General features: G+C 41.7%; 1 protein-coding gene across 1 annotated transcript in view; it reads right to left on the reverse strand.

Moving 5' to 3' along the window:
* The window catches only part of brf1a (BRF1 general transcription factor IIIB subunit a), a gene marked incomplete at its 5' end in the record, with an annotated part of 159462 nt that extends 135350 nt beyond the window's left edge, over positions 1–24112 (reverse strand). The window contains 3 exons of the mRNA XM_083633132.1: positions 3445–3618; positions 15705–15788; positions 23929–24112. Coding sequence (XP_083489258.1) covers positions 3445–3618; positions 15705–15788; positions 23929–24112 — 442 coding nt within the window. The remainder of the gene's footprint in view (positions 1–3444; positions 3619–15704; positions 15789–23928) is intronic.
* Positions 24113–24379: the final 267 nt, after the last annotated feature.

The following is a 24379-nucleotide window of genomic DNA, read 5'->3' on the forward strand; positions in this document are numbered from 1 at the left end:
AATGTGTCAGTACATATACAGTAGGTGTTTGAAAGGCTTTGACCTGTCTACTCAATGAGGATAATGTGTCAGTACATATACAGTAGGTGTTTGAAAGGCTTTGACCTGTCTACTCAATGAGGATAATGTGTCAGTACATATACAGTAGGTGTTTGAAAGGCTTTGACCTGCCTACTCAATGAGGAGAAAGTGTCAGTACATATACAGTAGGTGTTTGAAAGGCTTTGACCTGTCTACTCAATGAGGAGAATGTGTCAGTACATATACAGTAGGTGTTTGAAAGGCTTTGACCTGTCTACTCAATGAGGAGAAAGTGTCAGTACATATACAGTAGGTGTTTGAAAGGCTTTGACCTGCCTACTCAATGAGGAGAATGTGTCAGTACATATACAGTAGGTGTTTGAAAGGCTTTGACCTGCCTACTCAATGAGGAGAATGTGTCAGTACATATACAGTAGGTGTTTGAAAGGCTTTGACCTGTCTACTCAATGAGGAGAAAGTGTCAGTACATATACAGTAGGTGTTTGAAAGGCTTTGACCTGCCTACTCAATGAGGAGAATGTGTCAGTACATATACAGTAGGTGTTTGAAAGGCTTTGACCTGCCTACTCAATGAGGAGAATGTGTCAGTACATATACAGTAGGTGTTTGAAAGGCTTTGACCTGTCTACTCAATGAGGAGAATGTGTCAGTACATATACAGTAGGTGTTTGAAAGACTTTGACCTGTCTACTCAATGAGGAGAAAGTGTCAGTACATATACAGTAGGTGTTTGAAAGACTTTGACCTACCTACTCAATGAGGAGAATGTGTCAGTACATATACAGTAGGTGTTTGAAAGGCTTTGACCCGTCTACTCAATGAGGAGAATGTGTCAGTACATATACAGTAGGTGTTTGAAAGACTTTGACCTACCTACTCAATGAGGAGAATGTGTCAGTACATATACAGTAGGTGTTTGAAAGGCTTTGACCTACCTACTCAATGAGGAGAATGTGTCAGTACATATACAGTAGGTGTTTGAAAGACTTTGACCTGTCTACTCAATGAGGAGAATGTGTCAGTACATATACAGTAGGTGTTTGAAATACTTTGACCTGTCTACTCAATGAGGAGAATGTGTCAGTACATATACAGTAGGTGTTTGAAAGACTTTGACCTGTCTACTCAATGAGGAGAATGTGTCAGTACATATACAGTAGGTGTTTGAAAGACTTTGACCTGTCTACTCAATGAGGAGAATGTGTCAGTACATATACAGTAGGTGTTTGAAAGGCTTTGACCTACCTACTCAATGAGGAGAATGTGTCAGTACATATACAGTAGGTGTTTGAAAGGCTTTGACCTGTCTACTCAATGAGGAGAATGTGTCAGTACATATACAGTAGGTGTTTGAAAGGCTTTGACCTGTCTACTCAATGAGGAGAATGTGTCAGTACGTACAGTATAGGTGTTTGAAAGGCTTTGACCTGCCTACTCAATGAGGAGAATGTGTCAGTACGTATAGGTGTTTGAAAGGCTTTGACCTGCCTACTCAATGAGGAGAATGTGTCAGTACGTATAGGTGTTTGAAAGACTTTGACCTACCTACTCAATGAGGAGAATGTGTCAGTATGTATAGGTGTTTGAAAGGCTTAGTACGTATAGGTGTTTGAAAGGCTTTGACCTACATACTCAATGAGGAGAATGTGTCAGTACGTATAGGTGTTTGAAAGGCTTAGTATGTATAGGTGTTTGAAAGGCTTTGACCTACATACTCAATGAGGAGAATGTATCAGTATGTATAGGTGTTTGAAAGGCTTAGTATGTATAGGTGTTTGAAAGGCTTTGACCTACCTACTCAATGAGGAGAATGTGTCAGTACATATACAGTAGGTGTTTGAAAGGCTTTGACCTACCTACTCAATGAGGAGAATGTGTCAGTATGTATAGGTGTTTGAAAGGCTTTGACCTGTCTACTCAATGAGGAGAATGTGTCAGTACGTATAGGTGTTTGAAAGGCTTTGACCTGCCTACTCAATGAGGAGAATGTGTCAGTACGTATAGGTGTTTGAAAGGCTTTGACCTGCCTACTCAATGAGGAGAATGTGTCAGTACGTATAGGTGTTTGAAAGGCTTTGACCTGCCTACTCAATGAGGAGAATGTGTCAGTACGTATAGGTGTTTGAAAGGCTTTGACCTGTCTACTCAATGAGGAGAATGTGTCAGTACGTACAGTATAGGTGTTTGAAAGGCTTTGACCTGTCTACTCAATGAGGAGAATGTGTCAGTACATATACAGTAGGTGTTTGAAAGGCTTTGACCTGCCTACTCAATGAGGAGAATGTGTCAGTACGTACAGTATAGGTGTTTGAAAGGCTTTGACCTGCCTACTCAATGAGGAGAATGTGTCAGTACGTACAGTATAGGTGTTTGAAAGGCTTTGACCTGCCTACTCAATGAGGAGAATGTGTCAGTACGTATAGGTGTTTGAAAGGCTTTGACCTACCTACTCAATGAGGAGAATGTGTCAGTACGTACAGTATAGGTGTTTGAAAGGCTTTGACCTGCCTACTCAATGAGGAGAATGTGTCAGTACGTATAGGTGTTTGAAAGGCTTTGACCTGCCTACTCAATGAGGAGAATGTGTCAGTACGTATAGGTGTTTGAAAGGCTTTGACCTGCCTACTCAATGAGGAGAATGTGTCAGTACATATACAGTAGGTGTTTGAAAGGCTTTGACCTGTCTACTCAATGAGGAGAATGTGTCAGTACGTATAGGTGTTTGAAAGGCTTTGACCTGCCTACTCAATGAGGAGAATGTGTCAGTACGTATAGGTGTTTGAAAGACTTTGACCTACCTACTCAATGAGGAGAATGTGTCAGTACGTACAGTATAGGTGTTTGAAAGACTTTGACCTACCTACTCAATGAGGAGAATGTGTCAGTACGTACAGGTGTTTGAAAGGCTTTGACCTACATACTCAATGAGGAGAATGTGTCAGTACGTATAGGTGTTTGAAAGGCTTTGACCTACATACTCAATGAGGAGAATGTGTCAGTACGTATAGGTGTTTGAAAGGCTTAGTATGTATAGGTGTTTGAAAGGCTTTGACCTACATACTCAATGAGGAGAATGTATCAGTATGTATAGGTGTTTGAAAGGCTTAGTATGTATAGGTGTTTGAAAGGCTTTGACCTACCTACTCAATGAGGAGAATGTGTCAGTATGTATAGGTGTTTGAAAGGCTTTGACCTACCTACTCAATGAGGAGAATGTGTCAGTATGTATAGGTGTTTGAAAGGCTTTGACCTACATACTCAATGAGGAGAATGTATCAGTATGTATAGGTGTTTGAAAGGCTTAGTATGTATAGGTGTTTGAAAGGCTTTGACCTGCCTACTCAATGAGGAGAATGTGTCAGTACGTATACAGTAGGTGTATAGAAAGAGTGTGAAGGATACGGGGCGTGCCCTCTGTGCGGCACACCAGGTAGATGCAGGCGGCGATGACATGCGCTGTCCTGCGGCCACTCGACAGGTGTTTGGCCAGGGCCATCTTGTAGAAGTTGTAGGCCGTGTCCAGACAGTGCTGGTTCATCTGCAGCCCGCGGCCCAGGGTGTTGATCTGAAGCTTCCCTGAAGACACACACACAAGCACGCACGCACGCACGCACGCACGCACACACACACGCACACGCACACACACACATGTCAGTACACAAACGCACTACAGTTCCTTTTACTTTTCTTTAAGGATTTCATCAAGTTGTTGGATTATTCTGTTTTGCTTTACCTTGCTTTATTTTAATCATCTACTTCAGGGGTTCCCAAACTTTTCCGACCAAGTACCACTACGTACCAAACCAGATTTCCCTGGCACACCCCCCCCCCCCCCAGTAAGCCTGTTACAGCCATGTGATTTGTATCACTAAACTACAGTAAGCCTGTTACAGCCATGTGATTTGTATCACTAAACTACTGTAAGCCTGTTACAGCCATGTGATTTGTATCACTAAACTACCGTAAGCCTGTTACAGCCATGTGATTTGTATCACTAAACTACAGTAAGCCTGTTACAGTCATGTGATTTGTATCACTAAACTACTGTAAGCCTGTTACAGCCATGTGATTTGTATCACTAAACTACTGTAAGCCTGTTACAGCCATGTGATTTGTATCACTAAACTACAGTAAGCCTGTTACAGCCATGTGATTTGTATCACTAAACTACTGTAAGCCTGTTACAGCCATGTGATTTGTATCACTAAACTACAGTAAGCCTGTTACAGTCATGTGATTTGTATCACTAAACTACTGTAAGCCTGTTACAGCCATGTGATTTGTATCACTAAACTACAGTAAGCCTGTTACAGCCATGTGATTTGTATCACTAAACTACAGTAAGCCTGTTACAGTCATGTGATTTGTATCACTAAACTACAGTAAGCCTGTTACAGCCATGTGATTTGTATCACTAAACTACAGTAAGCCTGTTACAGCCATGTGATTTGTATCACTAAACTACAGTAAGCCTGTTACAGCCATGTGATTTGTATCACTAAACTACAGTAAGCCTGTTACAGTCATGTGATTTGTATCACTAAACTACAGTAAGCCTGTTACAGCCATTTGATTTGTATCACTAAACTACAGTAAGCCTGTTACAGCCATGTGATTTGTATCACTAAACTACCGTAAGCCTGTTACAGCCATGTGATTTGTATCACTAAACTACCGTAAGCCTGTTACAGCCATGTGATTTGTATCACTAAACTACAGTAAGCCTGTTAGAGCCATGTGATTTGTATCACTAAACTACAGTAAGCCTGTTACAGCCATGTGATTTGTATCACTAAACTACAGTAAGCCTGTTACAGCCATGTGATTTGTATCACTAAACTACAGTAAGCCTGTTACAGCCATGTGATTTGTATCACTAAACTACAGTAAGCCTGTTACAGCCATGTGATTTGTATCACTAAACTACAGTAAGCCTGTTACAGCCATGTGATTTGTATCACTAAACTACAGTAAGCCTGTTACAGCCATGTGATTTGTATCACTAAACTACCGTAAGCCTGTTACAGCCATGTGATTTGTATCACTAAACTACAGTAAGCCTGTTACAGCCATGTGATTTGTATCACTAAACTACAGTAAGCCTGTTACAGCCATGTGATTTGTATCACTAAACTACAGTAAGCCTGTTACAGCCATGTGATTTGTATCACTAAACTACAGTAAGCCTGTTACAGTCATGTGATTTGTATCACTAAACTACAGTAAGCCTGTTACAGCCATGTGATTTGTATCACTAAACTACAGTCAGAGATGGGCAGTATTTGAAATACTTGTATTTGAAATACGTATTTCAACTACTTTTTTGTATTTTGTAATTTGTATTTGGCTGGGCAGAGAAAAATGAGATGTAATTTGTATCAAGATACTTTCAGATCTTGTATTTTGTGTATTTCAAATACCGTAAATTCCGGACTATAAGCCGCGGCTTTTTTCCCGTTTTTTGGCCCCTGCGGCTTATATAACGGTGCGTCTTATCTATGGATTTTTTCAGAAAAAAAAAAAAAAAAAAAAAAATCTCTCTTTTTTAGCACTCTTTCTAACTATAAATCCACTTCTGTTTTAATTTCCTCTCTTGCCCTCTTTTCACCACACCGCGGACACTGTGTGCACTGTAAAAATAAACAACGGTGGTGTTGTGTTATGTTGTTTTGTTGAAATGTTACGGTAATACGGTAAATGGGAGCTTCCTCAAACAGCCATCTCTTTCCCGACAATCCCCTCTGTGCGTGACCACTTACATATGGTAATTACGGTAAGCAAACGGCCACAAGCCCATCAACTCCCTCCCCCGACTACCAGGAGAAAATCACAAACTTCGGCGAATTCACACAAAGGAAGATCAAGGAATATTCCATCGAACCGGAGCAGATCATAAATATGGATGAAGTGCCTTTGACGTTCGACCTGCCACTCACTCGGACTGTTAACAAGAAGCGCCCTGGAGGATTCTTTCACCAAAAAAAAGCTTTGCTCGTTCTCGACAGCATGAGAACGAGCAGTAGATGATCATGAGGTGGTTTTTCAGACGTGTCGATATAGCAGTTTATCGCAAAAGTGTAATGGAAACACATTTTTCGCATTTGCACGTCATGTGACCCATATTATCCCTTGGAAAAGGAGCGGAAAATAAGTTTGGTAAGTAAGGTTCGATAGCCGTGTCAAAACCTCCGCAGCAAGTGGAAAACTTTGAAGCAACGCTACCTAGCAGAAAGACGAGTGTTGTGCAAAAGCGTAGCCGGGCAAATTAGATAATGTTTAATGGCAGAAATCGGTCCATGGTGACAGCAGGCTGCCTGTGTGCGCGCATTTGGCACAGCGGCGAGATGAGAGGATGAAAAGCACACACTGGTGCGGTGGTGCTGTCTGAAGTGAATACAGTGACTGTGAGTAGGCTAATACATTGCACACGTTTCAGGTGCAATTATAGAACCAAATCAGCCTTTTCCCCCCTCCATCTCTAAATCGGACCAGTTGTAGGCTATTAGGCTACCTTTTTTCCTCTGCCTGTCGCGCTGACTGCATTCACGCAGCCAGCAACATTTTGCGACTCATTTTCTTTTGAATTGATAATCAGGCTCGTTTATATGCATTGTAACTTCATGTTGGGATTTCCATTGACCATTGGTTGGATTTGAGCATGCAGGGGACGGGATATGGGGCAGATCCCCGTGCGTAATCACTGTGGCAGCTGCTGCAACGGGGAATCACTCAAACGCAACTTCAATGGAAACGCCTACAAGTCGCAATTGTACATTGTCGAAGTTGTAGAAATATCGCAATTCTTTTGCGAAAAACTGTAATGGAAACACAGCTATAGATGAAGAGGAGTTCGTTGGTTTTGAGTGACAATGAAGGAGAGAGGAGAGTGGTTGACGAAGCCACCCTGAACCTGTTTGTTTCCGACACTGAAGATGAGGACTTTGGTGGTTTCAGTACGCAGGAAGAAGAGGAAGACGAGCATTAGTGACTTGACTTCTCTGGTTACAGGTTTGCTGCACATATAGCCTATTGTTGTGTGATTTTGTCTGGGGATTAGTGACCTGACTTTTGTTTTGTTTTGTTGAAATGTTAATAAATGGGAGCTTCCCCAAACAGCCATCGCTTTCCCGACATTCCTCTCTGTGCACGAACCCTTTCATATGGTAATTAAACATCAAAACACCCGCGGCTTATAGACCGGTGCGGCTTATAGAAGAAAAAAATAGTCAATTTTGGTCCCGCGGCTTATACACCGGTGCGTCTTATAGTCCGGAATTTACGGTACATAAAATACATTTTTCTTTTTATTCTCAAATTGACACATGTAAACATTGACACAGGTTTAAACTAAAGATGGAGAAATTAGTTGTACTAAAAACAACTAAGTGAACTAAACTGAAACCTGATATGAATAAACAGAGAAATTACTTGTACTAAAAAACAACTAACTGGACTGAACTGAAACCTGATTTGAATAGGAGAAATTAGTTGTACTAAAAACAACTAAGTGAACTAAACTGAACTGAAACCTGATATGAAAAGATGGAGAAATAAGGTGTATTGAAAAACAACTAACTGAACTGAAACCTGATGTGAAAAGATGGAGAAATTAGTTGTACTAAAAACAACTAAGTGAACTAAACTGAAACCTGATATGAATAAACAGAGAAATTACTTGTACTAAAAAACAACTAACTGGACTGAACTGAAACCTGATTTGAATAGGAGAAATTAGTTGTACTAAAAACAACTAAGTGAACTAAACTGAACTGAAACCTGATATGAAAAGATGGAGAAATAAGGTGCATTGAAAAACAACTACGGGAACTGAAAGCTGATGTGAAAAGATGGAGAAATTAGTTGTACTAAAAACAACTAAGTGAACTAAACTGAACTGAAACCTGATATGAAAAGATGGAGAAATAAGGTGTATTGAAAAACAACTAACTGAACTGAAACCTGATGGGAAAAGATGGAGAAATTAGTTGTACTAAAAACAACTAAGTGAACTAAACTGAAACCTGATATGAATAGATGGAGAAATAAGTTGAAAAAACAACTAACTGAACTAAACTGAAACCTGATATGATTCAGAATAGATAGAGAAATAAGTTGTACTGAAAAACAACTAACTGAACTAAACTGAAAGCTGATATGATTCAGAATAGATTGAGAAAGAAGTTGTATTGAAAAACTAACTAACTGAACTAAACTGAAACCTGATGTGAATAGCTGAAGAAATAAGTTGTACTGGAAAAAAAACAACTAACTGAACTATACTAAAACCTGATATGAATAGATTGAGAAATAAGTTGTACTGAAAAAAAACCTAACTGAACTAAACTGAAACCTGATTTGAATAGGAGAAATTAGTTGTACTGAAAAACAACTAACTGTCATAAACCTGATTTGAATAGATGGAGAAATTATACTGAAAAACTATAACTGAACACCAAAGTACCCTAATGAAAATCAAAAATGTCTTTCTGTTGCTACAAGGATGTCTGAGCTTCACTGTGCATAATGATGGCTGTGCAGATTTTGACACTAGAATGGTGTTACCACTGCTGATAGTGGAAAGTTGTATTCAGTGAGTGATTGTTCTTTAGTAATTATGTTCTAGATAGCCAGGTTGTTTTGGATTTTGTTTATGAAGCAGAAGGAGGGGAAGTCATTTTAAGGATGTAAGGATTTGAACAAGAGTCCAATTTCATGGAAGGCCTTTTTTGTTTGAGATGCAGTTTCTCATCGTTCCTCTCACCGATTCACAATTTCACAACCTTAGACAGGATGTGCATCAGGGCATTCAATTCCTGAAATGTAACCTTTTCTAGTTGTATAAATATGTTTGCACGTTAAATAAATACTGTGACGACAAGTTACTGACATGGTGGTGAATGTGAAGTTGTTTAAAGGGGACCTACTATGCCTTTGACCTATTTCAGTTAATATATATTGTGTTATGATGTCAGATATCTATGGCTAAACATAGTCAAAGTTCCAAAACTTGAGGTTAACATGCAGAAATGCTGCCTTTAAGTCAAAAGCCCTCACAGAAGGTGATTAACAGCTGAGCTGAAGGAGAAATTAGTTCTACTGAAAAACAACTAAAACTAAAATGGAAGAACTGCAGTGTGTTAGGGAGTACACATACTGTGACAGAGGACTAAAGAGAGGATTTACTGTCTAAGGAAACCAGAAAATGTCACTTTTGAATAGCTGAAATCAGAGAATTGGGACATTTTCCTTAAAGAAATGTCTCTAAATGATTAATAGATCATCAAAATAGGCAATTAATTTAATATTTGGCAATTCATCTATGAATTGACTAATCGTTGCAGCTCTTTATAAGTTTTTATAAAATGTATTTTCATGTATTTTCAAAATACAAAATACGTATTTGTATCTCAAATACATTTTCAGACAGGTATTTTGTATTTGTATTGTGATACATTTTTTGAGCAAGTATTTGTAATTTGTATCAAAATACTTTATGATGTATTTTCGCCCATCTCTGACTACAGTAAGCCTGTTACAGCCATGTGATTTGTATCACTAAACTACAGTAAGCCTGTTACAGCCATGTGATTTGTATCACTAAACTACAGTAAGCCTGTTACAGCCATGTGATTTGTATCACTAAACTACAGTAAGCCTGTTACAGCCATGTGATTTGTATCACTAAACTACAGTAAGCCTGTTACAGCCATGTGATTTGTATCACTAAACTACAGTAAGCCTGTTACAGCCATTTGATTTGTATCACTAAACTACAGTAAGCCTGTTACAGCCATGTGATTTGTATCACTAAACTACAGTAAGCCTGTTAGAGCCATTTGATTTGTATCACTAAACTACAGTAAGCCTGTTACAGCCATGTGATTTGTATCACTAAACTACAGTAAGCCTGTTACAGCCATGTGATTTGTATCACTAAACTACAGTAAGCCTGTTACAGCCATGTGATTTGTATCACTAAACTACAGTAAGCCTGTTACAGCCATGTGATTTGTATCACTAAACTACAGTAAGCCTGTTAGAGCCATTTGATTTGTATCACTAAACTACAGTAAGCCTGTTACAGCCATTTGATTTGTATCACTAAACTACAGTAAGCCTGTTACAGCCATGTGATTTGTATCACTAAACTACAGTAAGCCTGTTACAGCCATGTGATTTGTATCACTAAACTACAGTAAGCCTGTTAGAGCCATGTGATTTGTATCACTAAACTACAGTAAGCCTGTTAGAGCCATTTGATTTGTATCACTATGAAATCAGGAGAAATTACCAGGCAATCAGGAGCACAGGGGGAGAAAAGTCTAAAAATAAGGAGACTCCTGTGAAAATCAGGAGAGTTGGCAGGCAGGTATGCAGCATACACAGGCACAAATCAGATTGCAGTGCAAGAGTGTCAGAAGCAGATGTGCACAGACAAGCCAACACAAGTATCTCGTTACACACACAGATATACACACACACACACACACGCACACACACACACATTGCCTTCATTAGACCTACCACACCCATACACTCGACAAACAGGTTCAAATCTAATGGGGTGGAGGATTCATAATAATGACAGACAGATCTGAAGAAAAACAAGCACAGTCTGTCATTACAACAGCAATGCACCTACAGTATGTGTGTGTGTGTGTGAGTGTGTTCATTCGCGCGCGCATGCGTGTGTGTGTGTGTGCATGTTCTCCCCGTGCTCCCCCAGGGGGTTCCTCCGTATATAACCCCCCCACTAAAAACATGCAGAAGATCAGATCGTCATCGTCATCCGACCAGTGACGACAACATCCGAAGTTGGTCCCCGGGCGCTGTACGAGAAAGCGACCACTGCTCCTGGCCTGCCCCTCGGAGGAAAGGACATGCCTGGATGGGTTAAATGCAGAGGACACTTTTCACCGGCCACCGTCAGCATGAGTGTGTTGTGGCCGCATGCATGTATTGTGGTGTTCATGTGACAATAAAAGACGGGCTTGTCCGTTACGAGAGAGTGTGTTCGCGCGCGCGTGTGTGTGTGTGGCACTGTGTGCGCGCGCACGCATATCCTGGCTCTCATACACACAGCCAGCTGTGCCTGACCCACTGAACTGAATGGAACGTCTGGGAATGCAAGAGGCACCTTGCAAGTGATGTCATCGTATCTTAGTGAAGGATTTTGTTGTTGGATGTGAACACAGGAGATTTCAACACCACCATGACACACACGCCAACATCCTAAAGTCCGTCTAAACGTCCTCACGTCTCTGTGCTGAAGCCATCACTTGTCATTTCACTAAGACTTCATGTGGCCATCCTGATTCTTTTGTTATACTGTACTGTTTGCATCTAATACACAGTATAAGTATTATTTTTGTTTAATGTTTTTTGTATATGTCCCTGCCAAATAAACTAAAAAAGAAAAGAAAAATTACTCTTTGCATCTAATACAGTAAGTATACGTATCTTGGCTATTTTTGACAACAGCAGACATTCTAAATTATATGACACTAGCAATGTACCCGGCGTTGCCCGTGTTAAAGTCGAACTGAACCTGTTCGTCACGTGCATAATGAGTCCGTTTCAGACTGAAAACATAGTTTGTCTAAGATGACAGGTTGAGAGGCGGGTCATAGTATCATGTCGATGATTTTATTTGACAATTCTGGGGACTGGATTGGGCTTTGGCCAATCCTGGCGTGTTCCGCCTCCAAATCGAGTGGGATTCAGTGTGTTGTGGCGCTCCGCTCGGGAAGAGCCTTTTGACGGGAGGAGTGGAGCTCAGCGACCCGCAGGCAGCCAGCTGCCTTCGTGTTGCTGAGCGGAAAGTGCAGCACGTTGGCCTGGAATCTCCGAAGTGCGACCCCTGACAACCAAGCTCTCAGATGCGCGCGCCATTATCGCTGCTGTAACGATACGATATCCCTGGAATGCGCGTTTTAACGAGCCAGTTACATTTCTTTGCATTCTTAGAGATTATAGTTTTTGTTTTTTGTTCATGTTTCTAACAATTGGCCATGTTAGTAGTTAGTTTATGGGATAGGAATTCTGCCAGATGACAGGCACTAGGCGCCATTTTCGACTTCATTTGGAAGAGAAAATTATCCTGAAATGAAGATTTGATTGACAGCTGCATGTCGTGATATGATTGGTTGAAATGGGGTAGAAATTTGATAGTACTAGGTGACGTCAGCAAACTGTACATTACTGTTATCAATGAAATGTTGAAAAATGAACGTTTGATGTGAAAAAGTGTGAAAAACTAAAGAAATTAGATTGTTGTGATTTTGTTTGCATACATTATTAAATAGGTGCACTGCATACCCAGGTATTTGAACTAAAAGAAAATACCGTAAATTCCGGACTATAAGCCGCACCTTTTTTCCCCTTTTTTGGCCTTTTTTGGCTCCTGCGGCTTATATAACGGTGCGGTTTATCTATGGATTTTTTCAAAAAAAAAAAAAAAAAAAAAAAAAATCTCTCTTTTTTAGCACTCTTTCTAACTATAAATCCTATATAACTATAATAAGTTTTAATTTCCTCTCTTGCCCTCTTTTCCCCACACTGTATGACACTGTATGACACTGTGCACTGTAAAAAACAACACAGGTGGTGTTGTGTTATGTTGTTTTGTTGAAATGTTAATAAATGGGAGCTTCCTCAAACAGCCATCTCTTTCCCGACAATCCCCTCTGTGCATGAACCCTTACATATGGTAATTAAACATTAAAACACAAAAAAAAAAAAAAAAAAAAAAAAAAAAAAAAACCATTAAAACACCCGCGGCTTATAGTCCGGTGCGGCTTATATAAGAAAAAAATAGTCAACTTTGCAGGTGCGGCTTATACACCGGTGCGGCTTATAGTCCGGAATTTACGGTAAGTCATTTTTGGGTTCAGCTCGACTTTAAATAGGTCACAAAGACAAAGCAACACAACTGCACCAGATGGTTTCCAGGACTGTACAGCCGGTCCATGACCTTCCCCGTATCATGACGCACCGCTCTGCTGCCTCACAACAGAGTCACAGTAGTGTTTCCCCTACCATTCTACAACGACGCCCCCGCCAGGCCAGAAGAGGAAATGCAAAATATATATCCCCCCCCCCCCGCTCTCCCCAAAATTTCAATAAACCTTTATGGCATATTATTACAATACAACAATACTGGTGTTGACAGTGTTGACAGCGTGCAGCACTGTTCCAAAACTTGTCACGTGTGTCATTGCCTGGGAAACGCACATTCCATAATACAACTGTTCGCATCGCATCCCATAATAGTATGATGATACTTGGGATGCCATTGCGAACATAGATGCAAACAGGTTAGCTAAAAGTTTAGCGTCGCCAGCAAGGGCCCCCACCGTTGCGGTCGGGGCACGTTTTGAAATCCCTCCAGGCCTGAAAAAATGTCTAGGGGAAACACTGCGTAGAAGTGAGTCTCTCCAAACGCTGAGTCACTTCACAGACTTCCTCCATGACTCCTTCATAGGCAGACAGAGCAGACAGCATCCCGTCACTGTGGTCAAAAGCGGGGGGTGACATTAGGACTTTGCCTCAATGGTAGGCGGTCTAGCCGCTGAGCCATCAGGACGTCCCATAAGAAATGTATTGTAATACTGCCAGAATATGGTGGTGGTGGAGGAGGGGAGGGCGGGGAGGAGTCGCAGACCGTCACTGGTCGAAGTTTATGGGGGGAAGAAGAAGAGCTCTTCCCTTCTCAGCGACACTCTCAGACTAACCGTAAATCTCCCTACAGACGGCCCGCACGCACGCACGCACACACACACACACACACAGAGTACTACTATGATGTACGATAATTATACATCTATTCCCCCAGTGATCTCTCTCGCTCTCTCTCTCTCACACACACCTGTGTCCACATGCTCCCCCATTACTCAGCCTGTGTGCAGTGTGGGGTGGGCTCAGTGAGTGCTCAGTGAGTGTACGGCTGCGTAGCTTCTCTTCCCTTGTTACTGATTTTACACATTATTACTGATGGTCATTACCAATTTACAGAATTGTCTTGTGTGTCAACAATATCTTCTGAAAGCAAAATACAGTATATCGTTACATTATCGATATCGAAGGAATGCTGCTTTGGCTTTCAAAGTGTAGAGATGAGAAGCACTCTTTTAATCAATCAATCCACACCTCAAATGTTGTCAAGCTTAAAAAGCCTTCTGTAATGTCTGCTGCATCTGTCTGCTTCACTACATCTGAATCTCCTCTTGTGTGATGGCTTTAGATTTAATAAGGGAACTCAATAGCTGAATTCACCTCACCAGCAGGGCACAAAATTAGCACCAGCCACCAGACAAATGCTGGTCAAATATGCTCATGGCTGGTAGATTTACTTCACTCACCAGCCCAAAAAAAACACTGCCAATCTATTGAGTGGCTGGTAAAATGTGAACATTCACTAGCCATTTGGCTGTTGGACAAAAAAGTTAATTTTGGACTCTGCTCACCATGGTTGTTCATGAAAAAAGTAAGAGTCCAGTCCCTAATCATTTTGAGGAGTCAGCTTATGTGCAATCTGGCTATGAAAGTGAACTAGATTGTCCATAATTCCAACAACAATGGAGAAAGTAACAAAACAAAGAGGTGCACAGATTAGATTCGTAAGCCTCAAAACAAAAGCCACAAAAGGGGGTGTGGCTTAACGGCATGAAGGTGTTTTTAGGGGGTGGTCGGCTCACTGAGATGATAATGGCTGTGTTCGGAATGGTTCAATCATTCATTCACTCACTATTCCCCATGTGATGTTTATCATAGTGAACTCACTCACTATTCCCCATGTGATGTTTATCATAGTGAACTCACTCACTATTCCCCATGTGATGTTTATCATAGTGAACTCACTCACTATTCCCCATGTGATGTTTATCATAGTGAACTCACTCACTATTCCCCATGTGATGTTTATCATAGTGAACTCACTCACTATTCCCCATGTGATGCTTATCATAGTGAACTCACTCACTATTCCCCATGTGATTTTATCATAGTGAACTCGCTCACTATTCCCCATGTGATGTTTATCATAGGAACTATTTGGGGAACAATCACTGTTCCGGGGTGGCTGTAGCTCAGGAGGTAGAGCGGGCCGTCCACTAATCACTTTGGATAAAAGAGGTCGGTGGTTCGATTCCCACCCCCCCCAGTCTGCATGTTGAAGTGTCCTTAGGCAAGATACTGAACCCCAAATTGCTCCCGATGGTGTGCCAGCACCCTGCGTGGTAGCCTGCCGCCATCGGTGTGTGAATGGGTGAATGTACCTACTGATTGTAAAGCTCTTTGGATAAAAGCGCTATATAAATGCAGGCCATTTTACCATTTACCAATCAAACGAGGGTCGACATTATCGACACTTCTCCTTTGGTAAACATGACAGCATTGCAATGTGGTATATGAGAGAAAGGGTACATTCTCTGTTCACTAGAAATTGCTCTGCATTGTGGGTATTTTACAATGCACTATATAGTGAATCAAATTAACAGTTGAGAATTCGGACACTAGCACAAAATGGCCAATACACTATATAGTCCACTATTTCTGTAATAGGGACTGGTTTCGAACAGGGCTAATGTGCACCGGCTCATGTGAACCCATGCTGTATAGCAGGGTCGGTGGCGCCCCCTGCTGTCTGTGTGCTGGTGACTCACCCCTCAGCAGCGTCTGGGCCCGGGACTCCCTCCCAATACTGGAATACTGGTGTCCATCCCCAAAAGAGGGTTGTTTTCCCCCTGCTGCAGAGACAGGAGGAGGGGTTAAGTGGATAATACTTCATCTTAATGCAAACAAACACATCAAACTTTATGATTTTTGCTGGTAAAATGAACTATAAATCTGAATTATTTAAATTGTACATTAACGGTGAGGAAATGATCAGAGTCTCATCATCAAGATTCCTAGGAATTTTGATCGATGAGAAACTCACCTGGAAAAACCACATCAGTCATGTCTGTATGAAAGTTACAAAATCCCTGGGGATTATTAGAAGGATTTGTGGTCTTCTGAATGTCTCTCGTCTTTTAACACTGTACTACAGTTTAATATTTCCATACCTGACTTACTGTAATATTGTATGGGCCAGTACTTTCCCCACCTATCTTCACAAAAAAATTCTGCTGCAGAAACATTTTGTTAGATTGGCATCTTTCTCTAAGCCATGTGCTCCAACCACACCACTCTTTTCAAAATGTAATATACTATCCATTTTTGATATTAACATTTTTCAACTGTGTTTTTTAAAGTGAAGTACATGGGCACTGACTTGCCAGAAAGTTGTAAAAAAGTCTTCATTTGTGAACTCTCAAGTTCACTCTTATTCAACTAGACAAAGAAATAACCTTCACCTACCAATGTATCATACATCTGGGGACAGTATTCGTTAAAATACCATGGAGCCATAGTATGGAATAAGAACTTGCACCTACTGTCTGATTCTCTGTCTTTATCTCTATACAAAAAGAGACTTAAAGGTATTCTAATATTGAATAGAAATTGCATTCAATGATCCAGTTTCTACATACTCCTGAAATCTTCAATCTATCTTGAACCTCATCTTGAAAAACATAGTGCTGTTTTTGTCTTTGTTTTTGTTCTAATCCTTTTACACAAATACGAACTAATATGTAAAATTGATACAAGTTAACTATTGTTATCTTGCCTTTACTCTTATGTATATTTCTTGTCTTTAGGAGATATTTCTAGACCCATAGTGGGTTTCTATCTCACCTGCACATGTTTTTTCTTTATTTCTTTGTATACATTTTATTTTCTGTTTAACCCGTTTGCTTTTAAAATGTGCAAACAAACAAACAAACAAACATTAATGTCTAATAGTGAATGATACATCGGGTCTATTAACTAGCAGCAGAAGCCTGGCCTGACTCACAGCACAAACACACTGGAAAAGGAAGTGGTTCAGGAGGAGGAGCCTGGCCCTTCACACCAGAGGCGCTCTGTTTTGCTCCGTGCCGCTCACAACTTGTACCGGTCTAATCTGCCTCAAAAATAGAGCAGATGTGGAAACTCTGGATGCAGGACGCGCGACGCCGCGCCGCAGCCGGTGTGACCGGTTCAATCTGTTAACAAGGGCAACAAAATTAAACTGACTGTGCTTCCAGACACTTCGCCTCACTTCTGCGGCGCTTCCGTTTACTGTGTGTTTGCACCGTCAGGGGTTCCCAGACTTTTTGGGGCTAGCTACCCCGATACTCAACCTGCTTTGCTCGGGGGCCACTTCTGCAAAATGACAGGGGGCCAGGGGCCAGTTAACACATTGAGTGCCACAGCGCTTCAGTAAAATTGTCTGGAGCCTGTGCCAGATTCACTTCCATTCAGTTGAAAACAGCTATAGAATTTTTTCTATTAGGGCTATATTGAGAGGGCTGGACTCTAATGAAACATTGAACACTCCTGCTTCTTCCAAAGAAGAAATTTTGTTTCTAGACAGTTCCATTATGAAATGACAGCCTCTGTAAGAAGTGCACTTTCAAGGGTTTTCTGCCGTTTTTTTTTTACTTTTCAAGATATAGTGACTTTTATGAATACTTTTTGCACTCTAATTTCGAGCACATTCACTGACTCTGGCTGGTGTTTTCTGATGTGGTGGCGTGGTGTGGTTTCTGTGCAGCCTGTTCCCCCCTCCCCCCTCCCCCCCTCTCCACCTCTGAGCTGCGGGCTCCTCCCCACACGCACAGAGTCTGACTCCGTTTTTGCCCCGGACGGATCCTAGCGCAACAAGGAAATGCCAAACGCGACTGAACGAAAAGGGCTTGGCCGTTCGGCTTCGGGTGCTGGCTTTCTGGCAGGGAATCGTGTGGAGAAACAGATAGATAGAAGATAGATATAAGCAGAAGAGCTCAGTTGTGGGCACGGATGCAGCCGAGCCAACTGTCTGCTCCGCTGCAGACAGAGCAATACGGCTCTGGCTGAAGCATGCATCGGTTTCCACTTTGATCACGTCTTTCCCTGCTGTCTCCTGCACAAAGTAAAGGATCTGAGGTGGGTGGCGCAGCTCCCGTGACGATGTTTAAGGTGGCGCCGTGTGATCCCTTGAAGGGATTCATGCTCACTGGCTAGGTACGACCTTAAACAGCAGAATTATGGAATAATATGAATTATGATTTTAGGACGTCCACAGACGTCCTTGGCACTCCTCGTTACATTTTTTTAGGACGTCCAGAGACGTCCTTGGCACTCAATGTGTTAATAAACAAACAATAATATTAATTTTTCTGTAGCAGATTGTAGTTTTTTGGAGGTGCCAGCTTAACACATTCACTGCCAGCCGTTTTTTTTTTACTGTAGGTAGGTTCTGCCAGAGGGTTTTTTTGAGGATTCTGGCTCATCTTTCAAGACCCGAGGATTCTTTTCTGCTAAGATTTTGTGAACACACAATATCTCAAAAGAACTAATAGAATGTGTGCTTTCTCTGTCTAAAAGAGTTAGTTTGTAGAGTTAGTAGTTATGTAAGCATTAGCAGTTGAATACAGCATGGTTTCAGCGTCTGAAAAATTATTTTGAGATAAACTGCTTTTTGTGAAATTCGATAGAACAGTCACTTTAACCATTCATTTTTGGCATCAGTAAGACGTCAGACATCTAAACAATAGTTTTGAACAGTAATTTCCTCCATAACAGCAGGAAACACCCCTCTCATTCAAACTCCTCCCTCCGTGTGTGTTCTTCTTGGCTGCAGCGGGCATGTCACAAGCTCGTTTCTGTTGCTGCTGTAACCTCGCGTCACCAGGCTCACTGCTTCTGCTGCTGCTGCCTGTCTGCTGGCGGCCGCTGTGCAAGTCTGGATCGGCTCGCTCGTTTCTTGTGGTTTGTGTTGAGAGCTTTGATGAAGCTTTTGCGATTCTGGTCTTATTTATGCTGCGTGTTTCAAAGTGTGTTCCACCCGTAATCTATTATGCAAATTTGCAATCCCGCACCGCCAGCAATCAGCGCGAAAACGAAAGCGTTTTCCCCCATCCATTTTCATGAGAATGGCTTCCTCACACATGCTTTTTGCTTGCCTTCCTCTAGTCTGGGAGAGCACTGTCGCCACTTAGTGGGTCGGTGGAATGGGTTGTACATGTTCGGTGGCTCCAATAATTATATAAGAGATGTAAAAGGGTTAGATGCACATCCCACGGTCAAAAAAAAAAAAATCATTTTTTTGACGTAAAAACACGTCATTGGCAGTCAACCGTTGGATTTAGTTTGACGTAAAAACACGTCATTGGCAGTGAACGTGTTAAGTTTAGTCTGACAATTTTGTGCACACAGGATAGTTACTGTATTAGTTAGGTTAAGTTAGTTAAAGCAGGACTAAACCCCCCAGATTTCTGGCAGAACGGTATTCTACTTGATTTGAAAACTCTGCAGGCAAGATGGCCGCCTATACTCCCTTCTGTACCCTGGCAGAATAAACTATCATAACTTGGCCAATAAGTATGTAAGTTACAAAATAAAACAAATTGTAATGTCTTTATTTGTTGTAGAATGCAGAGGACATGTAACTGTTTAGTTAAACTCGCATTCCAGGAATATTGTATTTACTGCGCTGTTCTAAAGATAACGTAGTTGGATCGAGCCCGTTTCGTCCTGGAACCCACTCTTTTGCGCCAGAACACAATCGATTTGGGGGTGGAACACGCCAGGATTGGCTAACACCAACGCCCAGAACTGTCGGATCAAATCATCGACAGAGACGCTATGGCCCGCCTCCCAGTATTTTCAGTGTATCAGAGATAGAGAACAATAAATGATGAATATAGCCACGTTATAAACAACAAACTAACGCTGGTGATCCATATGGAAACAGTGTTACTCGAAATGGTTAAAAGTTATATCAATTTGGTCATTCAGTGGCGTTTTACTGCCATGTAACATAACTAGCTAGCCGCTAGGGCTGGGTCGGTTTGAAAATTTTAAAACCGGTTCGATATTGCCGTCTAAACCGGATCGAACCGGTATACCGATTTTTTTGGTAATTAAAAAAAAAAAAAAAAAAAAAAATTTTTTTTTCAAGCAGGGCTCCCGAGTGTGGCCCATAACTGTCTGAAGTGCAACTTCAGTCCACCTGATAGCGATAATACACCTCTAAGCTGGTATTGTCAACCAGCAATGATACTGAATAAAAAAAGCAGGACACCTGTGTAACAAACACACCCTGTATTTATTTCTCATAACTATTCAGCTCAACTTTTCTTCTAAACATCAAAATAATAAATGAAATAAGACTTCTGCCTATAGTGCAACTTGAGAAAAAGGCTAATAAAAACACAAGCAGTGCAATCAGAATGGATTGGCTTACAGCTGAGCTGCCTTATAAACTTCAAAACTCACAAATTCACACAATATAGGGCCTAGGCATGGGTCGGTTTGAACATTTTGAAACCGGTTCGATATTCCCCAAAAAAACGTATCAAAGCGGCTGCAGTTGGTGGCGATAATGCACCTCTAAGCTGGTATGCTGCCAACCAGCACGAACACTGAATACAAATAAGCAGAACCTTTTAACTGTAACAACACACTGTTTTTATTTCTCATAACTATTCAGCTTAACTTTTCTTCAAACATCAACATAATAAACAAAATAAGACTTTTACCTACTAGTGCAACTTGAGAAGAGGCTAATACGAACAATAGTGCAATCAGAATGGACTGGCAAAAAAAAAAAAAAAAAAAAAAAAATTTTTTTTTTTTTTTTTAGGTTTTTTCGGTTTGCACGTGATCAAACCGGTTTGGGCTCGTATACCGAACCGAACCGGTAAAACCGGAAATCGACCCATGCCTACTAGCCGCTAACACTAGCCACAGTAGGCGATTACACATGATGCATTGCTCTTAAAGGGCTCGCGCCGTGTGAACTACAGTAATAATCACATGGGGGGGAAAAAACATTTTTCACATGAGTGGGAAAGGGCATGTGCAAATACCACCGTGACGTAACGATGTACCAAATCTGCCATTCATTTGAGGGCACAAAAAAAGCAGGGTTGAAACCCATAGAGGGCGGGGGTACGGTGGTGCAGTGGTAAGCGCCGTCGCCTCACAGCTCGAAGGTCCTGGGTTCAATTCCCACCTGGGACGCTGTGAACGCTGAAGGAATGCGTGCCCGTCCGGGGTCATCAAAAGGGCCTTTCTGTGTGGAGTTTGCATGTTCTCCCCGTGCCTCCCGGGGGTTTCCTTCATATAGGAACCCCCTTCACCAAAACATGCAATATCCTGGTTGCTAATGTGGTTCCTCCTCTGGTCGTTAAGGGCGCCTGTTCAGAGGGAGGGGAACTGGTTGGAATAGCGTGAACCTCCCACGTGCTATGTCCTACCAGTGAAGCTTCCTCTGTCAGGTGAAAAGAAGCGGCTGGCTAACTGCCCATGCACTTATGCTGCTGAAATGATATGGGTTTGTAAAATTGTAACAGATTGGTCTCAAATGTGGAGATTTTGACCAGAATCACATAACACCCCAAAAGCTATATATATTTGTTAAAAGCTGAAAAAAAGTGTTTTGGGGTTTAGGCCTGCTTTAAGTACATAAGTGCCTGAGCGGTGAGCAGGCCAGCAATATTTGACAATTTAGCTGGAGCTCAGTCAAACTTTATTTAACATTCGTTTTCATTGTGAATTAGAGAATGGTTGGGGGGGGCACTCGGCACCCTATCGCGGACCACATATGCCCCCTGGGCTGCAAGTTGAGTATCACTGCCTTAGAGATGACTGTGTATCTAGGTACCCCTTACAGAGGAGAACATTTTCCAAGGATCCCCTCATAATCGTAACACTGATTAATAAGCATGCATGCTACTACATTTGTATTAGCCTGTCCTGGGTGATGATATGGTTCGTACTAGAGCTGCAACGATGAATCGATTAGTCAATCGACAGAAAATTAATTGATCAAGTAATTTTTTTTAAGGGGGAAAAAAGGTCAAAATCTTCTGATTGCAGCTTCTAAAATGTGAAAATGTTCTGGTTTCTTTACTCCTCTATGACAGTAAACTGAATATCTTTGGGTTGTGGACAAAACAAGACATTTGATGATGTCATCTTGGACTGTGGGAAACACCGATTGACATTTTTCACCATTTCCAGGATGCATTATAGAGCTCGTAGTTTCATATGATACACAGATCTTCACTCTAGCTTTGAAAATGAGCCTGGTATAGCCTCTGAAAGACTCATGTACCCCCGGTAAAATTGCCAGTAGATATACAGCATTTTTTTTCTGTTTTCAAATAATTCCGGACCGCCGGACAATGGACATGGCTCGCGGAACCCCACTTCAGGAACCACTGGTCTAACTAATAACACTCAGACAAATAAAGTTCAAACAAGAAAAGTCAAAACATTCAAAATACAGGTGCTGCTGGATCCAGCATGTTTAACAAGAGAGAAAGAGGTCAAATCCACACACTGTTAGGGTTTGGGTTATGTTAACGTTGGGCATCGAGAACCAAAATTCTTGCTTCCAAAGGAATCAACAGACGGAACATACTTGAAATCCGACTGCCCACCCGAACATATTAAGTGGCGGAGATGGACTGCTACATAAAGTGTTAGGTTAAACTTGTATAAAAAAAATTAACTGTTGATGTTTACAAAAGTTAATAAATCACCCCCCACCCCCGAACTGAAATACGCATGTGACCTGTTCCTTGCTCATATGGGATGGGACTGTCACTACTATAGAGTTATGTACTGTAATTCAACTGCGCGCTCTAGTGGCCAGGCAGAGGAACTACCAACACAAGAGAAATCCAAACTCCAGTCTTGTGCAGACTCAGCAGCAGCAGAGGCCCTGCAGGTCTGAAGGTCAGAGGCAGTCACAAGGTAGACGTTACAGACTGAGATAAGATAAACAGCTGTGTAGCAGAAACCCCAGCTCACGCTGCAAAACACTACGCATCAGCAAGAAACTCATCTACCAAGGAGAATGAATCTCAGTAGAGCCGTCAGAATAATTAAAATTAAGATTTATCATTTAATATCTCTGAAATATCAAGGATCAAATCCATTAGTGCAACTACGAGTAACATTTTCACTTGTTATGAAACAGTCTAAATGTAATAGTGATGCCTCACATACCTATAACATCAGATGAGACCAAAGCCGAGTGAATCGGCAATTGCTATCTTGTTGTTTATAGCGTTTCAACGCCGGGACGGAAAGACGCGGAAGTGAAACAAAACGGTTTATGGCAGTAAAGTGTTTCTCTCTGCCTGGCGACAGACGGTTTACGGCAGCCGTAAAGTGTTTCGCTCTGCCTGGCGACAGACCGTAAACAAAAAGAAAACGTCTTTCCTCGCTACTTCCAGGGGCTTTCAACTCTCGCAAACATCTCTCGTTATATTCTAACAGTTTGGTTGGACATTATTTTTCTTTTTGTAATTTTGTGGTTATGGCTAAACTGGCAGAGCGCAAAGGAAAAAAGGAAGCTTTCCGACCAACAAAGACAAGCCAAGAGGAACGTTGATAAGTCCCGCAATAAAACACGAGACGCAGCTCATCAACTTTGTCATTTAGCGTTTTCTCTCTCTCTGTCTCTCTACACAGACATCTTTGTCAAAAGAGAAATCCCATTATCAAGAAAGCAGCCAGACCAAAATTACTATCAGCCAAGAACCAAATTATGATAATAAACATTTTCTTTGGCAGAAATGTACATACAGTATATTAATTATTTTGTCCGGTAAAGGTTTGTCTTGGCAGTTGTTGTTTTTTTACATGAATTGTTTGAAGCTGTTGAAAGTGTGTAAGAGTTTGACACTTTGCAGCAGTTTTGTAGCCCTCCCAGTTTTTCTTCTAAGATCCAATGAACATGTTTAGTTCCCCCGGGTGGGCGGCCTGGGCAGGTGACCCAGCCCGGGGTTGCTGGTGTGGACTCACCCTCACTGGAGACGAACTGTCCCACGGCCGACGAGCCGCCGCCCCCTGTCTCCACGAACTCCACCTCGGACACGATGATATTGTCCTCCAGCACCGAGCCGCAGCCCATGCACACACCCATGCCCCGTGCCTGGTCCACATCCACATCGGTGCTGCCACATGTCCTGCATGCCCTGGGCGCCATGCTGCCCTACGCGCTGCAAGCCGCTATGCTGAGGAGAAGAGACAAGGGGAGGTGGTTAGGGTTAGGGAATGGAGACGTCAGGATTCAGAAGCAGAACTCAGACTCAGAGTTTTTCAGGTTCAAAGGATATTTGCTTTCTTTGTTGTTTTTACGCTTATTTTATTGTTTATTGTTACAGGGACAGCGCACAATTAAAAGTAATTGCACCAGAGTTAGCTGGCAGCTAATTTGCATCTGTTGTCCCTGGGCAGCCAGGTAGACAACAAA

This window comes from Poromitra crassiceps (genome assembly GCF_964638095.1).
Source record: "Poromitra crassiceps genome assembly, chromosome: 3".
Classification (NCBI taxonomy): domain Eukaryota; kingdom Metazoa; phylum Chordata; class Actinopteri; order Beryciformes; family Melamphaidae; genus Poromitra; species Poromitra crassiceps.